The 24,375-nt window shown below is 42.8% G+C and overlaps 1 protein-coding gene across 4 annotated transcripts in view; it reads right to left on the minus strand.

Annotated features, from left to right (window-relative positions):
• The window catches only part of FAN1 (FANCD2 and FANCI associated nuclease 1), a 40,124-nt gene that overhangs the window by 10,321 nt on the left and 5,428 nt on the right, over positions 1-24,375 (minus strand). For 3 of the 4 annotated variants that reach the window (XM_006136866.3, XM_025178326.2, XM_075897711.1), the window contains exons 3-8: positions 17,408-17,548; positions 16,037-16,232; positions 12,828-13,061; positions 10,923-11,054; positions 8,703-8,811; positions 4,340-4,459 (exon numbers count right to left, since the gene is read on the minus strand). In XM_006136866.3, the coding sequence (XP_006136928.2) occupies positions 4,340-4,459; positions 8,703-8,811; positions 10,923-11,054; positions 12,828-13,061; positions 16,037-16,232; positions 17,408-17,548 (932 nt within the window). The remainder of the gene's footprint in view (positions 1-4,339; positions 4,460-8,702; positions 8,812-10,922; positions 11,055-12,827; positions 13,062-16,036; positions 16,233-17,407; positions 17,549-24,375) is intronic. The other variant, XM_006136868.3, reaches the window with a different exon arrangement.

A 24,375-nucleotide genomic window follows, 5' to 3' on the forward strand; every position in this document is an offset into this window, starting at 1 on the left:
ACCAGAGAAATAAAGTGCAGCATGCCATTGAAGACAGAGGATTTAATGCATGTAAGTCTTGATTCCCAGCATTTCTCTCTGGTAGCAGCAGCCAGTTATTCTGAGCCAGTTTCTCCAGGGTACCCAGCTACTTTAACAGCAGTTTAATTCAAGAACAGGTATGCCAGCTCATGGTGCAAATGTATGGAGTGTAAAACTGAGCCCAGCATAGGCCCTCTGCATTACTTCAGACTCACAAATGGAAAGACGGTCTAAGGGTTAAGGCATTAAATTGAGACTTTGAAAAACCCGACTCTGCTGCGGACTTTGTGTGTGGCTGTGGGCAGAGTACTTCATACTTCTAAGCCTTGCTCAGGTCTCATCTGTAAAATGGGAACAATAATGAGTCCTCTCCCACCTTCTATTTGTCTTATATTATTTAGACTGTAAACCAGGGCTACTCAACACGTGACCCATGGGCAACATGCTGCCCGCAGCCCATTTATTTGCAGCCTGCGCTGCGGTTTGGGTTTACACGGGGCTCAACACACAGTCCACAGGTGGGATCCTTTGAACATGGTCTTCACTGGGAACACGCTCCACAACGGCGAGTCAATATAATGGTCTTTTGTTGATATGCATATTATTAGTTAAATTCCTGGACTGTCATTGCTCATTAAAAGTGCTGTCATATGGGTGGAAATCAGATAAATATTGTATTTTATTAATACCAGCAAAACTGACTTAAATGGGGCCTGCGAGTTGTATATTCTTGCCATAATCTTTGTACTCATGCCCATTACAGGCAGTCCCTGGGTTACGTACAAGATAGGGACTGTAGGTTTGTTCTTAAGTTGAATTTGTATGTAAGTCGGAACTGGTACATATTGTAGGGGAAACTCTAGCCAAACATTTCTCCAGAGCTCAGTTTTATTCTCCCACACCTCACTTCCCTCAGTCCTTTATTCTCAAGCTGAGGTGTCTGGTGAGAAAAGCCGCTCCGCATCTCCCTGGTCTGCTGGGGGGAAGCAGCTAGTGCGGGGTTGCCTCACCCCGTTTGTAAGTAGGGATCCGATGTAAGTCGGATCCATGTAACCTGGGGACTGCCTGTATATGTAAATAGCTTCTTTCACACTATGTGCATGTATGTGCAATCACACTGAAGTTGCAGCCCTTGGCATGTGCTGTATCCTTGTGGCCCCCAGGGCTTCCAAAGTTGAGTAGCCCTGCTGTAAACTATTCAGGGCAGAGACTCTTTCTTAGGCTATGTCTAAACTACATCCCTCTTTCGAAAGTGGGTATTCCTTATTTTTACAGGATCTTTCGAAAATGGCTTTTCTTTTGAAAGAACTGCGTCTAGACCGCGGTTTCACTTTTGAAATAGCGTTTTTAAAAAAAACTGCCATGACACAATTATGCAAATGAAACATGGGAAATTCAAATCCTGGCTTCATTTGCAATTTCGATAGGTCTTATTTACATCCCTCTTTCTAAAGAGGGATGTAGTTTAGACAAAGCCTCAGTGACCTGGGGCTGCAGCAAGCAGGGAACCCAGCCTGCTTTGAGGGTGCTGGCCAGGAGATGCTTAGGTAAGCACCTCCAAGCCACAGCCTGCCTCTGCCACCCCTGCTCCTCTTGTACCTCAACTCCCTCCCCCAGGTCACCATCCAAACCCTATACACTCTCCTGCCCCAGGTCACAACTCCCTCCCAGTGTCTGCACCCTCTCCTACATCTCTCCCCAGGCCAGAATCCTCTCCTGCACCCAAGCACCCTCCCAGACCCTGCATCCCAATCCGATGACCCAGGTCACAACCCAAACTCTTTTACCCTTCTCCCAGGTCACAATTCCCTCCTTCACCCAAACTCCCTCTCAGACCTCACACTGTCTCCTGCACCTTACCCCATGCACTCTTCTGTACCCAGCCTCCATCCTAGACCCCACACCCTCTCCACAGAAAAGTACGGCCCTTGATCACTTTCCAAAACCTTGGAATGGCCCCCCTCCAAAAATTATTGCTCACCCCTGGTCTATATAGTACCAAGCACAATCAAGCTCTGATGAAAGTTGGGATTTGTAGGAACAACTAAAACACAAACAACAACAGATCAGCTCCCCAGGCAGCTGCATCTCCATCTGCAAAACAGGGAAGGGAGGTTCTGCACCAGCTCTGAGTGGACTGGTGGAGATGGGGTAGCTTAAGGCAGGGGCAACTGGGTCACACTCAGACCTTGTCTATACGGATGGCAGCATGTAAGGTACATGTAGCCACACGCTGCAGTGAGCAGCAGGCTGTGTCCATGCTGCAGTGTGAAGCTGTACACATTAGCAAAAATATCTGTAGGAGGAGCCACACCGCAAGGCTCTCGCAGCAGGGAGCTGCAAATCCTTTTCCTACTGCTTCCCGTCAGTAGAACCTTTCCCACTCCTGGCAGGGGCAGGCAAGCAGTACTCTACACTGCTTCCAACTGTGTTGGTGAGGAGGTGCTGTTGGGGCACACCGAGAGCCATGTAGCTGAAGGTTATGGCGTGTCTTTACTCACCCACATAATGCCTTGCCATGAACACTGCCATGTATGTCGGTGGTGGGGAGGGTGACGAGCCTTAGGGTGCCTACTCACAAAATCTGGAATCAAGCACACAGATTTCTGCTGCTGGCTGCTTTATCAATGATGTCTCATGCACCAACAGCTGCTTCTGCTAACTGAAAGTGGGTGAAGGTCAAAGGCAGACCCAGAGCAGCAAACGTGACACTGGTTCTGCCAGTCTGCTGCAAACGTTGGCCTAATGGTGCCGCAGAGTTGTGTCTGGCCTTTTACAATCATTACACCCAGCTATGCTACATTCCCAAGCTGCGCTACATTTCTCTCCCTTGGCCACCTGCCAACTAATCACTTAGAAACCCAAGGACTGGTCTCCATGGACACGGTGTCTCAAAGCCTGAATTGTATCACTGGCAGCTAGAGAGCAAGTTTACCCACTGCACAATTCATCCCATGGAGGGGCAGGGATACGAAGCAAAAGTGGGCCAAATCCCTCCCGAGATACTTCCCATACAGGCTATGGAGTTCCACACAGCAGGGGTAAACATGTCCTTTACAGTATGTTATTCTGGATCCTAACTTCTCCCTCAATCTGAGACTCGGGGGCTGTGCTTTCTCGGCATGGATTTGGGGGAAGTTGTGGCATGGGAACTCTAGGGCAAAGGCACGGGCAATGTTGCCATTGGAGGAGCTGTTTGTGGGGAGTATCTGGGAAACCTAGATCTAAAAGAAGGTACTTGAGCTACCAGACCAGGTCAATTAGCTTGAAGGTGGGAGCAAAAATCAAACCTCTGTACATACTTTGGCCATCAGGAGGGCAATATGTCTACACTGCACCCTCCGGTAGACAGACTTGCACTAGCTCAGCTTTAATAAGCCTCTTTCTATGAGGAAGAAGCCTTTTTCCGAAAGAGCTCTTTTGGAAAAAGGAGCGTGGACGGGGAGAAGGGAGTTCTTTTGGAAAAAGAGGAAAGCAGAAAAGGCACAGGTGCCCTGGTGGCCACTCCGTCCATAGTAATCACACTTTAAATGCGAGATAGCGTCCACACTGAATGGACGCTATCTTTTGAAAAAGCAGATCGCTTTTTCGATGTGCTTTGGCAGTGTGGACGTGCTCTTTTTTTGGAAGAAGTTTTTTTCAGAAGATCTCATCCAGAAAAGCTTCTTCTGAAAAAAGCCTGCAGTCTAGACATAGCATGAGAAATACTTCTGGCTGACTCCCAGGACCCTCGTCAAGTAGGGCTGCATCTACACTTCAAAGCAATAAGGTTCAGATCCTGGGTTAACTTGAGCTCAGATCCTCCAACCCCGCAAGGTGCTGGGACCCTGGGATAGTACAACTGCAGTGCAGATGCAAGGGGGATTCGGCTCGAGCCTTGCTCAAGCCCAAGCTTATGCTGTAGTGTAGACAAACCCCAAAACAGGCTTCTCTTGCGAAGTAGGGTTTATCAACTGCTCCTGGAAACATATTTATACAAACGGCACATGGCAGATCTAGACTAGATCAATAAAGCTGTGCCACTGTACCCATCTAATGAAGATATCTACAGCTATGGGAAAGAGCTCTCCCGTCAACTCCACCTTTGCTCTCCTGCCGACATAGCACTGTCTACATAGGAGGTTAAAGTCAGTATAATTATGCCGCTCAGAGATGTGGATTTTCCACACCCCCTAAAGAATGTAGTTATACAAAAGTATGTAATGTAGACCACGCATTGCCTTCTTAGCACTCCTGCACATGTAAAAAATACACACACAGTATTTTGGCACCTAGCTAGTACTATTTGTTGACAGTAGAGCACACAGCTAGTGGGTACCTGCTCAGTGCGTTTTAAATGCTGGTGTAAATTCAGAGTCAGTCGATCCCACCATCGTCCTCTGCTGTCAGTACAATACACTTCCTGAGACAAAAGATTCTGCAGCTCTTCCACAGCCTCCTACAGCAATGCAAAACTCTTCCATTAGATGACAGAGGAAGCAAGATGAAACTTCATTATACAATTAAGCCAGCTGCATTTCCCTTGGTGCTGTAATAACACAGGAGATTTACCCTCACCCTGGCTACTATAACTCTCAGCAATTCTCAGCTGGAGTCCTTTTTAACCTGTAACATCCCTTTCTACAACAATTCCTATGAACATACAGAGAGTCATTTAGACTTACAGGTCAATTGTAAAGAAGAAAATTCTTTTTTGCCTTTTTAGTTTCTTTATGATACACAAAGAAGGCCTGAAAATAGCTTGTGTGGTTTTTTGGCTAAAGAGAGTTTTTTCCCCGTTTTTCATTCTTATAAAGTCTGTTCCCTGGCATGAGCCTCTTGAGTTGGAGATTCTTAGTCCTCAATAGAATAAGCAAAGCATTTCAAAGTCAGCCTCCTTTCCTCCTCCCAGGAGTAGGGATGTTAAATATCGGTTAACTGAATAGTCAATTTAACCCCATGAATTCTTATCAGTTACTCAACCATTCTCTAGTCCCCGGGGGTGAGGCTGGCAGCCATTGTGCTCCAGCCCCACTCCCAAGGAATCCCCTGCCACTTCACGCTGCTGCCTCTGTATCAGAGGCAGGAGCGCAGGGTGCTGAGGGGATCCACTTTAAAAAAACAGCTTCCCTTGTGTACAGGCTGCCTGTTGCCCCGCACTGCTGCCTCTGATACAGAGGCAGGAGTGCATGGAGATAGCAATGGATATGTAGATAGCTATCTACATACTGCACAGACTACAGTGAGAGATTATGCCATATACTATCCAAAAAACTGAGGAACCACCTGATCAGCATCCTGTACAGCAAACAGGAAAACATCAAAAAAGAGCTCTCCAATCTGGAGTCTCTCATAAAACACCAACCTTCTGCACAAGTCAGGAGATCTACATTACACACTTCACTTCTCTACAGAGGAAAAAGGACTGTAAGCTGTCTAAAATCCTACCTGCCACATGGGGCCACAACAATGCCCTAACTCACCCAGCAATATCGTCAATCTCTCCAACTACACACTCAGCTCGGCAGAAGAATCTGTTCTATCTCAGGGACTCTCTTTTTGCCCCGCCACCCCCACTAACATGATTCAGTTCTGCGGTGATCTGGAAGCCTACTTTCGCCATCTCCGTCTCAAGGAATACTTCCAACACGACACTGAACAGTGCACTGACACACAGATACCTTCCCACCAACAGCACAAGAAGAAGAACTCCACATGGACTCCTCCTGAGGGCCGAAATGGCAGTCTGGACCTCTACATAGAATGCTTCCGCCGACGTGCACAGGCAGAAATTGTGGAAAAACAGCATCGCTTGCCTGGTAACCTCAGTCGTGCAGAACGCAATGCCATCCACAGCCTCCGGAACAACTCTGACATTATAATCAAAGAGGCTGACAAAGGAGGTGCTGTTGTCATCATGAACAGGCCTGACTACCTAAAGGAGGCTGCCAGACAACTCTCCAATACCAAATTCTACAGGCCACTTTCCTCAGATCCCACTAAGGAATACACTAAGAAACTGCACCATCTGCTCAGGACACTACCTAAACAAACACAGGAACAAATCGACACACCTTTAGAGCCCCGACCAGGGTTGTTCTATCTATTACCCAAGATCCACAAACCTGGAAATCCCGGACGCCCCATCATCTCGGGCATTGGCACTGTTACTGAAGGGCTGTCTGGCTATGTGGACTCTCTGCTCAGACCCTACGCCACCAGCACTCCCAGTTACCTTCGTGACACTACGGATTTCCTGAGAAAACTACAGTGCATAGGTGATCTTCCAGAAAACACCATCCTAGCCACCATGGATGTAGAGGCTCTCTACGCAAACATCCCACATGCAGATGGAGTACAAGCTGTCAGGAACAGTATTCCTGATGATGCCACAGCACAACTGGTGGCTGAACTCTGTGAATTTATCCTCACACACAACTATTTCAGATTTGGTGACAACATATACCTCCAGACCAGTGGCACTGCTATGGGCACTCGCATGGCCCCACAATACGCCAACATTTTTATGGCTGACCTGGAACAACGCTTCCTCAGCTCTCGTCCACTTACACCCCTTCTCTACCTACGCTACATCGATGACATCTTCATCATCTGGACCCATGGGAAGGAGACTCTGGAAGAATTTCACCATGATTTCAACAGCTTCCACCCCACCATCAACCTCAGCATGGACCAATCTACACGGGAGGTCCATTTCCTGGACACCACGATACAAATAAGTGACGGTCATATCAATACCACCCTATACCGAAAACCTACCGACCGCTATACTTACCTGCATGCCTCCAGTTTCCATCCCGGACACACCACACGATCCATTGTTTACAGCCAAGCACTGAGGTACAACCGCATATGCTCCAACCCCTCAGACAGAGACCTACACCTACAAGATCTTCAACAAGCATTCTGTAAACTGCGATACCCACACGAGGAAGTGAGGAGACAGATCGACAGAGCCAGACGTGTACCCAGAAGCCTCCTGCTACGGGACAAGCCCAAGAAAGAAACCAACAGAACACCACTGGCCATCACCTACAGTCCCCAGCTAAAACCTCTCCAATGCATCATTAGTGATCTACAACCCATCCTGGACAATGATCCCTCGCTTTCACAGGCCTTGGGAGGTAGGCCGGTCCTTGCCCACAGACAACCCGCCAACCTTAAGCATATTCTCACCAGCAACTACACACCGCACCATAATAACTCGAACTCAGGAACCAATCCTTGCAACAAACCCCGGTGCCAACTCTGCCCACATATATACACCAGCAACACCATCACAGGACCTAACCAGATCAGCCATACTGTCACTGGTACATTCTCCTGCACATCCACCAACGTAATATATGCCATCATGTGCCAACAATGCCCCACTGCTATATACATCGGCCAAACAGGACAGTCCCTACGTAAAAGAATCAATGGACACAAATCTGATATTAGGAATGGCAACATACAAAAACCTGTAGGGGAACACTTCAATCTTCCTGGACACACAATTGCAGATCTAAAAGTAGCCATCCTGCAGCAAAAAAACTTCAGGACCAGACTTCAAAGAGAAACTGCTGAGCTACAGTTCATCTTTAAGTTTGACACAATCAACTCTGGATTAAACAAAGACTGTGAATGGCTTGCTAACTACAAAAGCAGCTTCTGCTCTCTTGGAATTCACACCTCCAGATCAGCTGCTAGAAGTGGGCCTCATCCTCCTTGATTGGCTCCACCTCGTCATCTCCAGCCTGATCCTGGCCTGCATATTTATTCCTGCCTCTGGAAATTTCCACTACATGCATCTGACGAAGTGGGTCTTTGCCCACGAAAGCTTATGCTCCTACACTTCAGTTAGTCTATAAGGTGCCACAGGACTCCTCGTCGCTTTTGCAGATTCAGATACATGGTGATAGCAGCTCCTGTTCCCCGGTGGAGCTAAGCTCCCAGACCTGGCATGAGCCAGAACTGAGCTGGGCTGCCTGCCTGCCTGGCTCCTAATACACTTTAAATGCAGAGCCACTGTAGGGGTCGGTCCCAGACCCGGCGCAAGCCAGGACTGAGCCGGGCTGCTGGCAAGCCTGCTAAAAAGTTTACTGGCGGGGTGGGGGAAATGCGTGTAGTCTATAGCATTATTCTATAAGCTTTTGCTTATTGGTTAATCAACTACACTATTACATCCCTACCCAGGAGTTTGACTTTTACAAGATGTTAACAAAATCCAATGAAAAGGAGGTATCTAAAAATCCCGCAGTGTTAAACTGTTGCCATAGAATAATCCCCCATTGGATCTGCAGCCTTCCCCAGAATCTTCCAGCTGCAGCAGGGAATTCAAAACCCAAGATTACTACATAAGCAGGAAAAAATAGCATTGAAAAAAATTCAAGCCTTCCCCATAGTTCCTAATGTAGAAAGAAAAATGGCACACCATTTTTTCTTCATGGTTTACCTTTAAGCAAAGGTCACCAGATCCTATCATCTCTAAAGCAACAGGGCAGATAAAAACTTCATTTATTATTGTAATTTCAACATCTTCTACAATATGCCCATGGACTGTATCATTAGTGGGGTCTGACACGGTGCAGTTTTAATATATTAATACTGCCACCCATGGAGGGATTTTACATTTAAGAGCCAGTTATAGCAATTTCATTACAGAAGCATTAGCAATTCAAAATAAACCACTCCTTTACCTCATACATGTGAAGTCTCTGCAGTATTTCAACCCCTCGAGAGAGGATCCTTGTATACATCCACCCAACTGTAAAATGTCGCAGAAACTCAGGTAAGTCTCTGTGACATCTTAAAAACAAAGAACACATCAGAGATAATTTAAATAGGAATGACTATCCAAATTGTTTCTTACAAAGCATACAAATAACTGAGTGCTTATAAAAACAAAATACATTATATATAAAAATGCAGTAAAAAGTAGATCAAGGTTGCAAAGTTTATCGCTCCAACGTTAGCAATTGACAGAATTAAGGTGACCGGTGAAATGGACTGATATTAATATTATGACAGCTAGGTCTTTGGTTCAACCATCAGTGAAACTAAAGATTCACATACCATACCTCGGCTGAAAGAAAATTTTTGTTTGTTTGTTCGTTGTTTACTCACAGCTGTTTTCTACCAAGCCAGAAGGTCAGCTAGCAAACAGCTAGAAAAAAAGGCCACTGGTTGAAATAGGCTTTCCTGCCCCAATACATTTATTTAACTACAGGTACGAGCTGTCTTTTTTGATGACATATACCAGGGGTCAGCAACTTTCCAAAGAGTAATTTTTTTTATTTTGTCTTACACCAAAAAATTATGAGAGCTGCATCACAAATCTGGGCCGGCACAAGGAACTGTGTTATGCTTATAAGCAGGGCTTGACAAACTGCTGAATCTACTCGCCCATGGCGAGAGGATTTCAGCCGGTCGCTCTGAGCACCCCATTCACCAGCGCTTCGCACATGCACAGTGCCGGTCTGGCGCATGCGCAGTGTGGGGCTGGCGAGTGGCTCTTGCTGGGCTTGTCACACCCTGCTTATAAGAAGCACACAGCATCTTTTTCAGGGGAGGGGTGAGGGAGGCAATATGCCGTGTTTATTACAAATACAGCACAGAAATCAGCATACGCATTCATTCACACACACTCAAGTGTTGCAGCTGGTGTCATAGTTACCAGTCTGATTAGTGCTTGTGCCAGCCGCTGGGGACTCTTGTGCATTTCAAAGGTGGCACCCACATGCAGCCCAGAGTCAGCAGGACTTCCTGCTGGCCCTAGGCTGCAGGTGGAGTTCCTCATTCCTCCTTTGAAATGTACAAGAGCTCCAGTGGAGGAATACAGAAGTGCCTATCAACTAGTTGAGTAGTTGATGGAAATTCCATCCACTACTTGACTAAGGAGGTTAACTAGTGGTTAATTGACTAGTTGAGTAGTTGATGGAATTTCCGTTGACTATTCGATGAGTCAATTAACCGCTAGTTAACATCCTTGCTCCTCACCAGGGACATGCAGAGACATGGCAGAAGCCAAATCCCCCTGGAAACATGGGGTCACGGCATGCAGGAAGCCTGCCTAAGCCCTGATGCACTTCTAGTTTATTCAGAAATTCGGGGCATTTTGTTTTTGATTTTTGGGAGGGGTTGGGTTTTGGTTTTTTTTTCTCTACAGAAAAACAGCTGCCCAAAGAACCCCTGGTTGCTGACTCCTGGAATATCCATTCAAGAGCATGATACTAGTCTCAACGAAAGGAAGCTTTGCCATTGACTTCGACAGGAGAAAGCTTATAAAATGTCCTCCATGAATATGATTTTAAGTCAGTTGCCATGAGAATGAATATTATGGCAAACAATGGACTATGATTTTCAAGATATTATCAAGCTAGCTGACAAACAACTGCAATGAAAAATGACGACAGACACGAACAACAATACGTGTAAGTTCAGGTCTGAGAATTGTTAGTAATTCTTTCTGAATAAAACCCACTTGGAAATTTCAGTATATGAATAAGTGATATGTTTTGCCATAACCTTTGCAACGTTACTTTCTTCTTTGTGAATTTTCAATTCTGCTGATTGCCATTTGTATAGCACCCATAAGCACAAACTATGACAAGTGAAAAATAGATTCCTATTATTCTTCATTTCAGCATGTAGAATATAGAGCTGTTTCAGTGCTTTATCTTAGTTTATCAATTCACTCTGCAACTCTTACATAAAATCTCTCTCCAATTTAAGCCATTTAAAGCTAAACAAATAAAGGAGGAAGTTCAAAGCTTTCAAAAACAGTGAAACTGCTGAATTCAACAGACTTGGATTAGAACGCAAGAATACAAGATTCCTTCAATGGGAGCTGAACCAAAAGTGAGATCATATATCTGCTAGATACATATGAATGTTAATGTGCTTTTCTGCTTTAGTACCTCAAAGAAGGATGATTTTTCAATTCATGCCAGGTTCCTTTTGCACACATATAGAGACATTTAGCTTCTGTCCAGTTCCCATTAGCCATTGCAACAGCTACATCATTTGACAAGTGAGCAGCTGTTGCATATCTAAAACAAAAAATCCAAACCTCAAAGACAAAAATAAATCTAGGTGCAAAGACAGTTTACAGTTAAAAATAACTCATTCCCTTTATATAATGTTATCTGATTTCTCTCCCACTCTCATCTCCAAAGGCATTTTAAAAAGAACACCACAAGGCCTACTTTATACAGGAGTAATCTTCTGAAGTGAATGGAGTTTACATCAGTGTGCATCAAGTTTAAAATGCTTTCTCTAGTCTAAACATTTCTAGGAATTCGTACGAACAGCAGGCGTGGCAATTTAATGAGCAGCATTCATCAGCAGATGACCACAAAGCAAGGAGATAAACTACACTGGTTCAGAATGTGAGGCCACCAGGCAGTGCTAATCTGGGGTGGGTTATTAGCAGACTCTACATTAACCAACCATGAATATCCTGTTGTGTATTTTTCTCTGGTCTTCTATTTGCCTTGCAATTTACAGCAATGGCACAGATAAGCTGACAAGGTATAAGTAGGGTTGCCAGGTGTCCAGTATTCTACCGGATAGTCTGGTAATTGCGCTCTCTGTCTGGTTAAAAAAAAAAAACAGAAAATACCGGACACGTGCAATGTCCGGTATTTTCTGATTTTTCCAGCTGTGCACCGGACGGAAGCCTGGCGTGGGCGGGGGGAGCGGCTGGAAGGCGGGGCCACGATCAGCGCTAGGAGCCTGTGATTGCGCAGAAGCCTGGCAGGGGCGGGGGACTCCCAGCCACTCCCACCACCCCTGCCAGGCTTCTGCACAATCACATGTTCCCAGTGCCGATCGTGGCCCCACCTCCCAACCTAGGAGTCCCAGGAGGGAGAAGGGGCTGCGATAGCCGCTCTGGGCATGTCAGAAGCCTAGTGGGGGAGTGGGGAGTGGCTGGGAGGTTGGGCGCGATCAGCACTGGGAGTTCTCTACAATCATTCCAGCTGCAGGATAAAAAGGAGTTCTAAATTTTTCTGTAGCCTTAGCTTTAGAGGAATAGAAAACAATGAAAATAGCACGCACATTTGCACAATTACTTCTAAGCCTCTTTACGTAGAGATGGTGTAGGATGAAGACTGTTTATAATAAAGTTAAGTATTAAACATAGAATGTGTGTTTGTGGAAGTGTGTAGGGTTTTTTTGTTTGTTTTTGGCTTGACAAATTTTTCGCCTGCGTGTTCGGTATTTTTTGGGAGACCATCTGGCAACCCTAGGTATAGGCTCGGGTCTCAAAAACTTCCAGCTGGAGCAATAACTTGCACAATCAGATAACAGACAGCCCCCCCCCCCCCCCCCCCCCCCAAAAAAAAACCCTCCTGCAGGCCAGGAGTTCGAGACCCCTGGTATCATGGGAGGCAGGCACAAGAGGCCGAGGGAACCTTCCCAAACTGCCTGGATAGCCCTGCCCATAAGTCCACCTGATTCAGCTCAGCTCCTCCACTCTCCTGGGACTGCCTAGGCTTCAGCCCTGTGCTTCCAGCCCTCCCCATGCCGGGGGTGAGGAAGCTGAGGAGGACGGGGTGCCTGCCTGCCTACCCTCCAGGAGGGCTCGAGCCATGCACCACCTGGACGGGGGCGATGGGGAAGGCCGGGGCCACTTGCACTCTGGGGAGGAAGGGGCAGGGCTGAGGCCCTCCATGCTTCAGAGGAGTAGAGCTGGGGCCACATGTGCTCTCCCAGCCCTAGGTTCACCCACTTCCCCTAGCGTCTATCTAGAAATGGGTGCCTGATAGATTTCATATGCTGTCCCCATGAACCAGTTTTCAGATAGCCAAAATTGCTCTCACCTGAGGAGATCTTCTCTGTCCTGGAAGACTGAAGTTTTCCTATTTACTGTATAACTAGGAAACACTGTACGACCCATCTTTACCATAAGCACAGTGGAAAGCTGGCCTTGGCCACCACTACCTGCTTCTTCATCCTCCATTGAATCAGTCAGTGAGAACAATAGTAGAACTCGAGAGAATACTGCTCGGGGGCCTTTACAGACCCTGACAGACTTCCCAAAAAGGTCCTTTACCCTAGAAAGCCAAGCAAAAGATTCATCCAGATGTAATTTACTTCCAAAACAATTATTTACAGCTTGATTTTTTCGACAGTATGAAGGAGCTTGAGAAACTACATAGTATACATGGTCTCTAATGAAAAGCTCAATATAGGGACTTAGTACATAGCAAAGCTAGCCTCACAGGTAAATATAACCGCGATAGGGAATAACATGATTATATAAATGCTCTACAAAAAGCAAGATTCTCTCATTTTGACAATGATTTGCTGTGTGATTTTGGGCAAGTCAGTAAAGATCATATCCTAAGGTGGAACACTCAAAATTGAAGGCACTGAAAATCAAGAGGCTAGTTTTGAAAATATATCCTTTCACTTCTCTGAGTCTGAGGACTTGCAAGACCAAATGCTTTGAGATTTTCATATGGACAATTCAGTAGAGGTGCAAAGCATTAATTATTATTATATGCAAACACATTCAGATTTTATATTTAAGCCCTTATTACAGATTTTTATTGAAGCAGATAAAAATCTGGAAATTAAACTTCAAAGTTAAAATGCAGTCCCCGCAATAAAAGGGGCATGAGGGAGGGGGAGGAAGAAAAGGAGAGAGAGGGAAAAAGGAGGAGGGAATTACAAGAGCAATATTAGAAGTAAAGAAACTCAAGGGTAATAACCATCCCCCAGCAATATAGAAGGTTCAGCCCTCTTTCTTAATAATTGGGGGGGGGGGGGGGGAAATCAAGAAAAAGGAAGGCACAGACACCTGTAAATAATACTGGAAACTATAATGGAAACAGCAAGATGACAAAAAACTAGGGCACTTCCTAACTTTATTTAAAAATATCTGTCTCTCAGGATTCAAGACTTAGGAAAAAGATTGTACAGATTTTCCAAGTAACGAGAACAAATCTAGAAGGCACAAATACACTCGTTAAAAATAAATGTATACCCTAATTCTTTTAAAACAGTTGTTAACAGATCCTACCCAGCTCATAATTTCTTTAGCTATCATCTACACTTACACAGTAACAAAGCTGAGTCCACAAGTCCTTAATCTTAAGCGTTTCAAAAAATGTAATGAAGTGCAACTCTCAAAGATGCTTTCAAGTTCTTATTTTAGTAATTTGTTGTATTTTAACACTCCTCACCCCTTTTTTGTGATTACATCTTGCAAGTTTCAAAGTAACATTTCTTAACACAGGCTCAATCCTGCTAATCATAAGCAGTTCCATATAGAACAATGGGACTGCTCACATGCATAAATATCAGGGCCTAACTTTGCCTTTTTTTTTTTTTTGTTTGGCCAGTGTTGATTCCTCTGACCCCCACCTCTACACGTAGCACTGCCATCAATGAACCTTGTGATATAAGAGAGTTACTCACCCTCTGCAGTAACTGATGTTCTTCGAGATGGGTGTCCCTGTGGGTGCTCCACCCTAGGTGTTTTGGCATCGCAGTGTGCCTGGCCGGAAGGTTTTTGATAGCAGTGGCTTTGACAGCTAGGTCATACATGTGCAGAAGTGCTACAGTGCTAGGCATGCACAAGATCTGATCCCTTTAGTTCCTTCTCTGCCCGGGAGAAATAAGGAGATAGTACCGAAGCAGAGGGGAGAAAGGGTGGGTGATGGAGCATCCACAGGGACACCCATCGTGAAGAATGTCAGTTACTGCAGAGGGTGAGTAACCCTCTCTTCTTCTTTGAGGAATATCCCAGTGGGTGCTCCACCTTAGGTGACTCCAAGCAGTTTATCCACTGGAAGTGGGAGCTTTGGACAGTGTAATGCCCTTCTGGGCTGCAGTCAGGATTGTGTGTCCGAATGCGGTTTCTCTGGACACGAAGGGTCCAGGGCATAGCGAGTAGAAAAATGTGTGAGTGGAGGACCAGGGGGCCGATTTGCATATATCGGACAATGAGATGTCTTGTGTATAAGCCATTGATGTCACCACAGCCCCGGTGGCACGTGCACAAAGTTATGCAGGTAGGTCTATGATCCATTTGGAGATCCTCTGGGAGGAGATCGGTCAGTGGTTGATACAAACAACCTGTTGGTTTAATCACCTCTCAGATGACATGTAAGTTAAGGGCTATAAGCCAACAAAACGGAAACCCCATCATACAAAGAGCTGATCCAAAGCTGAACCTGGTGTGTACATTGTTTCTCTGGGAATAGCAGACCTGGCATTTTGTGAATGTTCTGTGGTTAAAAGCTGGACAATACAGGGGAACATTTCAAAGAGGTTCGGGGACTAGGGTTCACCTTCTGTTAACTTACTAGGCAAAGTAAGCACTAACAGCCCACAGGAGATTAACAGGCTCATGGCATCAGAGAGCTGGCAGTTAAGCAGCAGCAAATAACCCTCTCACTGAAGGCAAGAGGAGTACCAAGGTGACACAGTCATGGGCACCCCAAAAACCATCACAAATGTTAAGGGCTATTTTGGGTAACGTGCAAGGTATGGTACTGGTAGGAGAGATATTGAAATATTTTGAGGTGAACACTTGTCCAAAGCACAAAATTTGAAAAAGACTTCTGCCTTCACCAGAAGAGACGGGATCTCTGGGAACAGGAGTGAAGGATGTCATTAGCATGGAATCTTACACAGTGACATTCAATAATATGCCCTCCTCCATCTCTCTACAGATCATCTTCACCTTGTGTGGTAGCAAAGCAGATACAACTGAATCTAATCCCAGAAAGGTTGAATAAAGGGAGCCAAATCAGAGCTGCTATTCCCACCCCAAAGGTTTTGCTCTTGAAAATGATCCAAACTCGAAGAAAGGGGAGATATGCGGGTAAGGATGAGGGGGAAGAAAACAAGAGACAGGGACATGATGATGGATGACTAGTGATGGAGGAGAACAGAGTTTCAGTGCTGGTGCACTGAGTGGCAATTGGCCTGCCATCTTTTTTCTTAAGGACTGCCAAAAAAAGCTGTTTTCTCAAGAATAATTTATATTAATCTGCAGAAGTAAAAAGCTGACTAGTACCTTTTCAAAATCACTGCGCCAATACCAGCCTGATTACTGCTGAAGATCGAACGCTGTTTTGCCAGCTTGAGGAAGTCCTCCACCAGCTGTTGTTTCTGACCATTTGGATTTTTCAGGTGAAAGGTCTTTGCTAATATTTTTAGCTCAAGAACAGAAAGCAAGTCCAGCCCCTCGGAAAGGTCTTCTAATTCAGATTCTGTAGATACACAGAAAATAGTTATGCATTCAAAATATTACATGATAGTTTAAAGCACAGAATTTTCTGGATACCTACATATGAAAAAACGATAGGCTAGTAATTTAACTAACCAAATATAGTTTCAAATGTATTTACTTTATCATTAAAGTAAATCACTTTATGTGGGGCTGCCTCTAAAGAGCCTTCGTAAACTTCAACTGGCCCAGAATGCAACTGCTCGAGTCTTAACTAATACTCGTTATGCGGAGCACATTATGCCAGTGTTTCGACCGCTGCACTGGCTTCCGGTATGTTTCCGGGCACAATTTAAGGTTTTAGTTATGACCTATAAAGCCTTAAATGGGTGGGTCCAGGGTATCTGAAGGACCGTCTTCTCCCATAGGAACCTGCCTGGGGATTGAGGTCAACTGGGTGGGCTTTGTTTCGAGTTCCCCCACTTGTGGAGATAAGATTAACATCTATGCGGAACAGGACCTTCTCAGCGTTTGCTCCCAGGCTGTGGAAATCTCTTCCTCAGAATATTCACATGGTGCCAAGGCTAGCATTGTTTCGGCATCAGGCTAAAGCCACTCTTTTTATTCATGCTTTTATTAAAGTTTGAGTTTGTATGTGTATGTTCCTCTTCTCTATATGTTTTTAGCAGGTTTTATGCCCCTCTGGGGTCTCATATTTTAAATTTGTATATATATTTGTATTGTGTTTTTAAAAAATGTGTACGCTACCTCAAATATTTTAAATGGGGGGGAATATTTGAATAAATTAAAATTAGTAATTAATAATTAACAGAAGTGCAACAGTCAAGAAAATTCCACGGCAATTTCAAAACAAGATACAAGTATACAGAAATCTGGCTGAATTAAATTTGAATTAAATTGACAGCCCAGGAAAATAGAAGATAAAAGTTATCTTCTTGTACTAGCAATTGAAATCTAGCGTGCTTGTCCCCCTCTCCCCCCCAAAAAAATAATCTTGCCCAACTCTCCCTCTTCAACTGATTTGAATTACTAACTCCTGTTATTAACTTAATGGAGCAAGATGCCAATCTGCCTGAATGGCTCAACTAAAATATTCCTGAACGTGACTCCAATAACTGGCCACGCCAAGACACAAGACTGGTAGCAGCAGCAAGAGAAGAGAATTTAATTCTAAGAACTTGCAGTCATTTCCCATACCTGTTTGAAGAAAGCCTGCTTCAACCAGTTCTCCAATTACTGGCGACAAATCTGCACTGATCTCTGCATATTCTATTTTGTTCATTTTTATCCAATTCAGCTTGCGTTGAAAAAGTCTTACATATAACTTCTGTCCACTAGCTGTTGTTTGTATGGAAACCAAGAAAGAGAAAAAAAAATCATTAAAGCATAAAAAGTTGCATTATATACCTAGGAGGAATGTGATAGTGTACATGAGTAAAGAGTTAACCAATGAGCCTGGGCTCATCAGGTAACCTTCACAGTTACATGCAAGCCCCCCCAGCCTCCCATCTGCATCAGAGGCAGCTCTGCGGGAGCCAGCCCATGCGCACCAGCTCCCCTGGAGCAACCTCCTCACCATCATGTGTAAACGTGTACCCGCTGAAAATTTCAGTGGGCACAGGTTTAACAAAATAAACACATTTTAACATCCCTAATATCTACAAAAATTACTCTGATGCAGCTGGACTATTAAAAGAAGATAGGCAACTTTAAGATTTTTTTATAGGTTGATTCAGTAAATTATCAGATTTTAGCCTTTGAAATAACATGCCAAGCATGGCTTTGCATATGGGCTTTCAAAACTAATGGAATGGTCATTAAAAATATATTGTGTATATGCAATGTTAACCTCTCAAGAATTTTGGCATTTTTTTTAAATGGCAACTTAACTGTTCAAACTTAAATAACCCAGATGCTTACATTCTTTATCTACTTAATCAGCCTAAGTATGTTTGAAATGTTGGCCTAAATGCCAGTTTCTTTTCAACAGACCTTTGTGGTTTTGCAACAATGTGTATATTTTTTGCCCATCAGTAAATGCAGATCTATGTATTTATACAATACCCACAGCATTATCTGATCTGCCTCTGAATGGGGTCTTCAGATCCTTATTTTTGCCAAATACAGATATTTATTAAGCCATACATATTTAATAGATCTCAACTTAAATTGCAATTCTGCTCTGAAAAAGGACTTTTTTAATGACATGCGTTAGCAACTTAGTGACTCTAGGTAAAAGCTAATCTGATTAAGTCAGTAAAAAGATGTTTTAACTGCTAACTGCTAAATTGCCTGGAATCAGAAAGTTAAACGTGTTTCTTTCCTTTTCATGTATCAACACTAGTATTTAGAGGCCAAATAACGCCAATTATACTTGGGCAGCTCCTCTGCCAGCAAATTATGCCCTCAGACTCACAAAATCCCAGTGGTTTTGACAGGATCATGCAGATAAGACTACCTTTGATTGTGTGACACAAGGGTAAACTAGAATTCCATTGATGCTGGAAATTAACCAAACTTTGCACACACTCACATCCTGGGGCAACTAACAAGAATTAAGTGTTGTTTTAAAGTCAAGTTTTGCCCTCACAGTTAACTTATGGCACCATCTGCACCACTGCCTCTAAAATAAATGGAGATGATTCCAAGTAAACCCAGGGACAGACCTGAATAAGAATATGCCATTTTTATACAAATTTCGAAGTAGAAATATTGTGCCTCATTCTGGCTGTCCAAGCCTGATCTAATTTTTTAATAATTTTAACCAAAATGAGGTACTATATATAACCTTAGCCAAAACTTACTGAAGTCAATGGAAACAGGTTTTTTGGATCAGACTTTACAAAGGGAATAGCCTATTTTTGGCTTAATGTGCAAGTTCCATACACACTTGAAAAAAAAAATGGTAACATATCTTTAAGTGGGTTTTGCAATTTATTCCTACTGAGAAACAATTCTTATATCTCAAATTTTCAGATGGCTGGTCTGAGCAAATTTTTCTTTTCTTTCAGCATGAAAAATATCAGAACCAGATCTGTCACTTGTAAAATACATCTTATCTCAATCCATTTACTCATGCACAGGATAAAAGTCTTCCAAGAAGTGTCAAAAATCCATCTGACATCTCTTAACTATGAAATTTTCCATTTGGATCTGTGGTTTAACTGAAAGATAGAAACAAATCACTTGGCCAAATAGTACCTTATTGTCTACAGATATTGAAGAATGTAAGTTAAACAATATAAGGCTGGCATCAACCTGCCTTTGAAAGATATAATCAATCTGAAATATAGTTGTTTAAAAAAAAACACAGATGTAATTTCAGGTATACGTATAGCATCAGCTTGCCAGGTGACTTATTTTTGGTTTTACAATAACATTTTCCTATTTAACAAAAATTCTCTACTCTGTTGCTGTGTGAAAGGCCCAGACAAATAAAAGGAAATAAATAATGACTATTCATTCATATGCCATAGGTGTATAAGGTGCCTAGGGAATTCCCCAGGGAGGTTGTGGAATCCCCATCTCTGGAGATATTTAAGAGTAGGTTAGATTAATGTCTATCAGGGATGGTCTAGACAGTATTTGGTCCTGCCATAGGGGTAGGGGACTGGACTCAATGACCTCTCAAGGTCCCTTCCAGTCCTGGTATTCTATGATTCTAAGGTATTTTAAAAATATAAAACAAGGTTCCTGCTCCACAGTGCTTATATTTTAATAACTTGGTGCTATAAACACTTACTAACATGGTAAGTAACTCTATATTCAAGAAATCCCACATCAGGACTACTCACACATGTAAAGTTACTCAGATGTGTCAGCAGCATCTAACAGTACAGCCATGTACTTACACAGGAACATCAGAACAGGAAAATAATTTATTTCTCACCCCATGAAACAGCCTTCCCTGCTCCCACTGATAGAAGCAGCAGTACAGTGGGGGAGGGAGAAGGCACCCGAGGGCTGGTGCTGGAGGGAACCGGCTTTTAAGCCAGCTCCCTGCAGCATTGGCTCCTGCTTCAGGCAGAAAGGGGGGGACGCATCGAGCAGATTAACCGATAAACCTACGCTTATCAATTAATCATCTCCTCGGTCACATCCCCAGTATGCACATAGTTTTCTGACTCCTGATGAGCTTCTAAACAGATTACCTCTCTGCCTTTTCCTGTTCAACTATAACTGATCAGTAATAAAAATAGACATATTAATTTAAACACCATCAGTTCTGACAATTAGAAAATGGCAGCTAACTTATACATGCTTATTAAACATTTCTTTGGGCTATACGTTTACTTCTCTCCTTCAGACTTTTTTTTGCCTGATGTCTCTCAATAAATTAGATGGATCATTCCACTGGGAAAATTATATTCAAAGGCCCAAGTTCTCACTTCCCTGGTGGTATTACAATATCTTTGAAGTGTCTTTGATTCTTTGCAAATCAGGGGCAGAGAGAGAGAGAGAAAATGCTGACATGCACAACAGTGTCCTACACATTCTTCCCCCCACCCCCCAGAAAATGACAAAACTAACTCTGAAATTCAGTAACTGTAGCGGAAAGATTGCTTTATCTAGAAGGGATTTGAAAGGCAGAGAGCAGCATAAAAGGTCCTGTGCTAATACTTACTCAAGCTTCGTATTCTGCAGCATATCACCTAGGTTTTTGTTGTTGCTATTGTTATTAAGATGGCTTCACTCACATGAAAAGAAGTTTCAGATATTCAGCTGAAACAAACATTCTCACTTTAAGTGAAAATATAATTGAGAAAAGATGCAGAAACCCTGAGGAAAGTGATTACATGGTGATTATTTTCCACTGCATTTTAATGAAGCATAAATGGCAATCATATTTCCTTTGTTAAGATCTCTGACTATGCATTAGTACCAGTGATGTCTGTAGGAACATGTGTTTGTCCAGGATGGGCACATGTCATTTGGCTAAAGACTAGAAAGAGGAGCTTATTAAGGTGTTTTACCAAAATGGTATTTTAATTTTTTCCAATAGAGATATGGAATTTTTTAAAAAAGAAACATTCCTTGCCAAAATTATCCAAATAAAGTAGGATGTGGCTTAAGCCTACAGAGTTTGGCAACACACCTTTACATTAACTGCTACTATAGTGTATTATTTTAGAACTCAAAAACAACTCAAAGGTTTTCAGCTGCTCAACATTTTTAAAACACCATCAGATTTTTTGCATTCTTTGCTTACACAAAAGGATAGTTAACCTTTTTCCAACACAAAGCACTTTCTTTTTTTGTAAAGGCTGGCGTAAGAAAGAGGGAAATGAAAAGTTGCTTTAAAAGGAATTTTACCTTTAAAAATACATTAATTCTCTTGAATAATGATCACTGCAGCTAAAAAAGCTCACTGCGGAACAGATAGCAACCATACACTGTAAAATAAATTACTACTGAAGGGGAATACTGTCTGAACTCCTTATATTAACTAGTGCTAATATACTTCCATATATAAAAAGCCCTCAACTGAAGAAATCAGAGATGAAGTTTAGCAGGAACTAATGAATTAGTAAAGTATATATACACTATGCAAATAGCTTAACTAATGAATTACACATGTATACAGCAACAAGAAAATGGCCTTTTCCAATATATAGTTTTATTGAAGCAATATGATTTTGCACCAGAGTGGATGGATTTAAATCAAAGCAATGTAAATCCCCAATTTTAATAATTTAAATCAGCAAGCCAGAAACTTTAATCTAAATAATGAATTTTGATCCTATTTTGCATTTCTATTTTTTACCTAGTTTCCTAAAAAACATGGTGATTTACAATAAAACCTACTTTTACACTAAATTTGGTCCTTACTACTTTTTGCTAATCAAAAGGATATATATAATTTTATACATGCATTTAAGCAGTTACACAATAGTAACATACATTTATTCAGAATCCTAATTTTTATATTATTACATTAAGAAAAAGCAATCTCTTATTTACTAGCTTATACATTTTTTAATTGTGATTTGTGTCAATGCAATTAAAAAAGGCATAAAACCAGGTTTTTAAAAAATATTTAAATAAAATAACCTTACATGGATTCTATATATCAGAAGAAAAGTTCATTAAAAATGTTTTGAAGTTAAAATTAACGAAATATTATCTCTAGTTAATTAACTGAATTTATTGTTTCTGGTTACCATGCCCTCAAAAGCTTAGAACTAGTAGATCTTAACATCTTATAACTAGTCTTCATTCTTGGATTACAAGAGAAAAGCAAGATTTCCTGTGTTTTCAATGATCAATCAGTTTCTCAACTTTGAATTAAGATCAAACAGAGCTAATTAGATAAACTGAAATGTAGAAAATATTCTCTCTGGACTTACAAAAAGAGACTGCTGCTAGTCTAGCACTTCAACAAACTCTGGTTTTGTGTGCGCGATCAGCTACTTCCAGCAGTGGTTTGACTTTCTTTAAAACTTTGTTTAAATGACAACACAGGCTTTGGCAGCAAGAACTGATAATAGGGAACAGGCACGAAGTTTGAGCTTTTAACAAATATTGGAAAAAACAGATTAAAGGCAATCAATTATCTGTTACTTTAATGGTATCCAGTCACTTTCTCACAGCAACACTTCTCAGTGATTCATCATATTCCACCTACTAGACTAGGGAAAATGAAATCCCATTTTACTATGACGGTATGGCACCACAGATTATTTATCAGCATTGCTTTGCAGTAACACTTATTCTAAATTCCCTAAGATCTCGGGGGAAATGTTCAGATTGCACACTGCAAAAGACAAGAAGGCTTCTTCTGTATAAAAGAGCAAGTGAAACTGCTGTGATCTATTCTCAGGGTTTATTCCAGAGTTTCCAAAGTAACTAATGTGGTTTGCACCCTACTACTAGGGATGTAAAAGAGTAGTCAATTAGTTGATTACTTGCCTTCCTCCCCCGCCCCCCACAGCCTCTATATCAGAGGCAGTGGGGGCAGGGGAGGGGAAGCAGGAAGTGGTGCTGGGGAGAGCCAGTTTAAAAGCCAGTTCTCCCTAGCACCATCTCCACAGTGCTGCTTGCTTCCCCCTCCCCCCTACACACACATTGCTGCCTCTATCAGAGGCGGCCAGGGGAGCAGAGCAGCCTCTGTTCGCGGCCAGCCCAGGCTGCTGTGGCAGCAGTGGCCAGGGGAGGCTGCTCTGGCAGCAGCCCCCGTCTGTGAGGGGTCCCAGCTGGCCTCGTTAACACTGGCCTCATTAACACGGTACTACACTTAATAAGCAACTCCCTTCTTTTGCTATACTAGTGTGTGTGTGCATACACACGGCTCGACTATTGCAGCGAAAACAACTCGCCAGCCCTGCACTGCGCATGTGTGAACCGCCAGTGAACAGGGCAACCGGCTGAAGTCTACTTGCCACAGGCGAGTAGATAAGCGGAATACACACACCTTCTGTAATTTTTATTCCAGTGCATCTGATGAAATGGTTTTTGCCCAAATAAATTTGTTAGTCTTTCAGGTGCCACAGGACTCCTTGATGTTTTCACTATAGATAGCAATGCAAAAGTTCGATCGGGGAAATAGTCACCTATTATACACCCAAAACTAATGTGCATGGTAAGGGGACCAAACACTATACTGGGATCTCATTACAACAAAACTTAAGCACTCTGGAAATTTGATGATCAGCTATCTGTAAACACGACAAGGTGCCAGCTCCACTTTGAGCAGCATTCTCTGGAGAGAACCACAACAATAAAAAAACTGATGCGGAACTCCCATAACTTCCAGTCTGAAGTTTCTGGAGGGAAAGAGGTGCTACTGATGTCAATATCATCACTAATCACATGTTTCTTACTGTTAGTTGTTACTCATCTGAATAGGCACCAGAATGCTGTTTACCTCTAATTGCAAGAAGATTAGAATTGCTATGATTTCTTCCTCCACAGTCTGTAAGCCAGTAGCTTATGATGTGTATGGATCTGTGTGGATTGTTCTTACTGTAAAATACTCAAGAGTTTAGGTCCAAGCAATCTATCAATCAAGGTAAGTAAGAGAGGAGGACATTAAGAGAGATTATGACCACTGTAGAGGGACTGAAACTAGAGCATCCCATAAGACCAGAGAATTTCATGTAGACCTCAATTGCCCTCATACTGTCCAGTCACTCAGACTAAAGAAAGTGCTACACATACAGTGTAAT

The sequence above is a fragment of the Pelodiscus sinensis genome, chromosome 14, assembly GCF_049634645.1.
Source record: "Pelodiscus sinensis isolate JC-2024 chromosome 14, ASM4963464v1, whole genome shotgun sequence".
Lineage (NCBI taxonomy): Eukaryota > Metazoa > Chordata > Testudines > Trionychidae > Pelodiscus > Pelodiscus sinensis.